The following is a 4,120-nucleotide window of genomic DNA, read 5'->3' on the forward strand; positions in this document are numbered from 1 at the left end:
TCCTGGACTATAACAACAATATCAATAAATCAGCCATCAACATACTCGTACATAAACAAAATATATAGCATCGGTAGATTCAGAGGCACTTGCACTAATTTTACGTACGTATTCCAACAATCAAGTGTAGTTCCCTTTTGTTCATTAACGGCAACACAACTGATTTTTTTTGTAGCGAAGAACAACCCAGTGCGTTTAATTAATCTGTCCTTGACCTACCATGAATTTGTCATCCTAAAATCATATATTTCCTGGATTCTAAAATTATGAAGTGAAAACGCGCGTTCTCAATGCGGTTTTAACGTCCTGCACAATTATTCCCTTTATGGTGTAATAAATCACACAGTCCCTTAATCCCCTTCCAGATATTCATTGATTCTACTGTAAAACTCGCGGAACTTGCGTTGAATTTTACGGGAAAATAGTGAAAAGTAAAAAAATGTGAAACTGATAACGGCTCCTTCAGTGACACTGCATCATCTTAAACTAAGTGCAGGAGAACTTTGATTACCGTGCCGTGGTTGAGCTATTAAATGTTTTATCATCTCTTTCATGAAAACAGATTCTAATTGTTATAACGAAAGTTTATATACACAACTCGGTTGACTCTATTCGTCGCTGACTGTCTTGGTAATAGAAATGATGGCTACAGTGGTAGTGGTAGTAGTGGTTGTGGTATGGTTTTTGTAGCGGCAACGCACGTTCACTTTTGCTGGTGAGGAGTATCTAAATCTTAATTAGTACGTAACACATGTACATCAAACATAGATAGATACCTGCGTAGCAATAACTTCCAGGTACAAGTCTTATAAGCGTATATGAAAAAAATAAAAACTCCAGACAGTGCGTTGATCAAGTCGGTTAAAATCCACACAGCTGAAGGCACTGCTTCAACTTGCCAATTGATTATCCACGAGATTATTTCAGTCATCCAGTTTATGCCCATTATTACAAAAAACTTCAAGTACAAGTAAAACCTGCAATTAGTAAAGAGACCCGCTATTTTATATTAACATTGAATCAATATTACGTTTGTTGTTCGCGATTTCTGCCACTAATCGCATTACCATTTTTCTTTAATATGGCGATCTCGCGTTGCAAATTTTTAATTCTCCAAGCAGTTTGTGTAAAGAACACTACATCGGCCAAAGTAATGATGCTCAATGGGCCATAAAAATATAAAAGGCTAGGATAGCCCGCTAAAATTTAGACCACTTGCAAATTAAAATTACCAATTAAAACTCACGTGTAAACCAGCACTGACCGTCACCAAGTCCTGGAGTGTACCATTGGCCTGGTGGTGTTAGTCTGTCAATTATCGTTATTGCAGCAACGAAAAGCAATGCGCCGCCCCATGTGTACAACCCATAAAGTAGCATATAGTTGGACGTGTTTCTTGCAGCATTTCCACTGGAGAGTTTCCTGCGCAAAGAAAGTTGATTTCTGCATATCTTTCAATATATCATCTACCCGAAAGATCGCCAAATAGTAAACGAGAATAAATTCATCCACAGAAACGAGCTCATGAAGAAATACAGACACGAAGTGGCTACAAAATAAATGAAATACTGCTCCTGGCTTTGTAACCTACCTAGCACTACGCAACTCGGACCAGCAATACCGCTCACTTCTTTTGCTAGAACTAAACAAAGATAAGCTCCAAACAATGAAATAGCGTAACACATTAGAGACATTGCATGAAGATTTTTGTTCGGTAGCAGCATGTACACTACAAATGTGGCCAGTAAAAATGGAAGTGATACCATCATACCTAAAAGAGCAACGCTTTGTTTTGTTGTCGTAGCGTAGTATTTTTATCTTACCTACGCTATTAATTCGTGCCTCAGTTTTAAGCATTGCATCTTCGCATACAAGGGCGGAAATGCGATTATCTTCAAAATAATCCAAGCAATAGCCACTCGCAGGGAAGTGTTTATTGGTACTTGGAAGCCATAGTCTACCATCATACTGAGGATAGAAGACATCGGCGGAATAGTTGTAGGGCTCTAATCGAAAATAAAACCCTTCTCCGGCGCACTGAAATTTCCCCCAAATGTAACACCTCTTTGAGGTTGTCACATTTTGATCACCAATATAAACGGCCGTGTCAAACTGGGTACCAGCATGAAAGGTACAACTTTTTTCGCTCCAAAAGTAGTTTAAGGCACAACACTTTCTGACGCACGCCGTTTCTTCATCGCATTCGCAATCACTACTTGTTTGATCAAAAAGGTATGTGTCAAATGAGTACTTTGCCGGCAAACTTTTGTTAAGAATTTGCATTTTGGAAGCATGGATTAGACCTGCTATTAAAAATTGACTTAAAATGTGGTTCATGGTGATAGCGGTTTAGAAATTGGTTTATGATAAATTCCGATCGTACATATGCATTTATATATCATTGTTCGTATTGTTTATATACCATTGTGTATTCATGTATAGTTGTTCCACCTAAATGACTGTTAAGTGCTGCCACGTCCTGTCGAATTGTGGTACTGATTATGCAATCGACAATTGCGGATCGAAATAAAATATCTCCAAGATGGTGCCGCTTCCGTAAATACCAGAAGTTGGCGCCATATTGATTTCTAAAATAGAAATATGCCATTTTCTATCTCTTTTAATTGCAACATTTTATTGATTTGCGTACCTGTCTGTCATGGTTCTTGAAATACCTACTAAACATTTGGAGACGCAAGGGTCCATTCAAAAATTTATATCTGTTAAACCGTTCAAGATACAAGTGAGCGCTCTTTTTTTACAATCGAATCGCCGAAATCATGAAAAGGTTTCCAGGGCTGCTGCGATTTTTGAAAATTAGTAATCAAAAATATCATAAACTTCAGTTTTTCAAATTGCAACTACTATTTCTGATGCCAAAAATAATGTAGATTTGAATTTTAGAGTCACTTTAATTCTGTGCCTATGCCCATGTCCGGTAGTTTTGGAGTTAATGGCATTTTTTGAAAGAAATATTCTTATTTTTCAGTAAATGTGGCATTGGGCTTTGGAAGCAATCGTTTCATTTGAAATGTCATTCAAATCAAATGTCAAATAGTGTTCAAATTAATTTGCCCAATTTGCACTATGGACCAACATTGCGTTGTTTTTGACTTGCTAGTTATTTATAGTGAGAATAATAGAATAATTGACAGAACATGTCACGCGTTTAATTTGAAATACTTATATAGGTACCTACACATCTTACGAGAATGGCGAAAGAAAAATTTCTTAGATTGAAAAAGATTTTTTTGACCATGGGAAGATATTAGATAAGCAGACCTGTTGTGAAAACTATGCCCACTACAAAAGAAGAAGAAGTAAAAATTAACGGTCTGGCGTATTTTGATGCATATCCAAGTGTTCTTATTAGAACAGCATCTCAAACTTTGTTATTATTGCATATATACAGTGTGTCCAATATCGCGTGGGATTGCATGGGTATCTTTCTTATTCAATTCAAAATGTCGAATAGGCTTGACTTAAAAAAAAACTAAAATTGGGCATTTCCTTGAATGTCTTATATAATCGAAAGTATAAGAGTTATAAAAAAAAGATTTATATAAGTACAAGTTATTGTCTATGATAAGCTTAATTTACAATTGATGATCAAATAAAAAAATTCAAGATTGCAATTTTGAGGAACATTTACCAACTTTCTAAAGTTAAATAGGCGCCATATGGGATTTTTAGATTACATGATAGATTTTTAGCGCATTTTTGAAAAAAATACGCTATTATATTCATTATGGCTGGCTGGCCGGCAACTACAATAGCTAGAGACTTTAAATTTTCACTAAAAGATTTCTGCTATAGTGTATATGTGCAGGCTCTAGTCTATTTTGAGTTAGATAACTTGTGACATCGACAATTTAAGAAAATAATTTCGATATGGTTTTTGGAGGTGCTATAATTTTACCGTTAGATAGCGCTACCAGTATAAAATCTTAATTATTTACTTTGTGATTTGTTTTACAAAATAAAGACGTACCCTCAATTGAAATTAAATAAAATTAATTATTTAACGCAGACAAAATTACTCGTGAGATCGATAATTTTAAACTTCGCTAATAAAATACTAACATCTATTACCAAAAAGGCGCTTTAATTATGCATATGC

At 35.4% G+C, this 4,120-nt stretch overlaps 1 protein-coding gene across 1 annotated transcript; it reads right to left on the bottom strand.

Annotated features, from left to right (window-relative positions):
- Positions 1 to 2,337, bottom strand: LOC116182842 (G-protein coupled receptor Mth2-like). Its single transcript, XM_031503429.1, has 7 exons — positions 1,824 to 2,337; positions 1,592 to 1,771; positions 1,471 to 1,549; positions 1,247 to 1,422; positions 1,031 to 1,199; positions 777 to 977; positions 1 to 726 (listed from the first exon to the last, which is right to left on the bottom strand). Exons 1-7 carry the CDS (start codon positions 2,335 to 2,337, stop codon positions 609 to 611), a joined length of 1,437 nt encoding a protein of 478 aa, XP_031359289.1. The 3' UTR covers positions 1 to 608.
- Between the last annotated feature and the right edge of the window lie 1,783 nt (positions 2,338 to 4,120).

The sequence above is a fragment of the Photinus pyralis genome, unplaced genomic scaffold, assembly GCF_008802855.1.
Source record: "Photinus pyralis isolate 1611_PpyrPB1 unplaced genomic scaffold, Ppyr1.3 Ppyr1.4_LG1, whole genome shotgun sequence".
Classification (NCBI taxonomy): Eukaryota; Metazoa; Arthropoda; class Insecta; order Coleoptera; family Lampyridae; genus Photinus; species Photinus pyralis.

Excerpts from the sequence above, each read along its gene's own strand:
- LOC116182842 (XM_031503429.1), bottom strand. The coding sequence starts at position 2,337 with ATGAACCACATTTTAAGTCAATTTTTAATAGCAGGTCTAATCCATGCT. Across the intron at positions 1,200-1,246 it reads CGGTCAGTGCTGGTTTACAC|CGGGCTATCCTAGCCTTTTA; the intron begins GTGAGTTTTAAT and ends TCTAAATTTTAG. Across the intron at positions 978-1,030 it reads AGAAATCGCGAACAACAAAC|GTTTTACTTGTACTTGAAGT; the intron begins GTAATATTGATT and ends TACTAATTGCAG.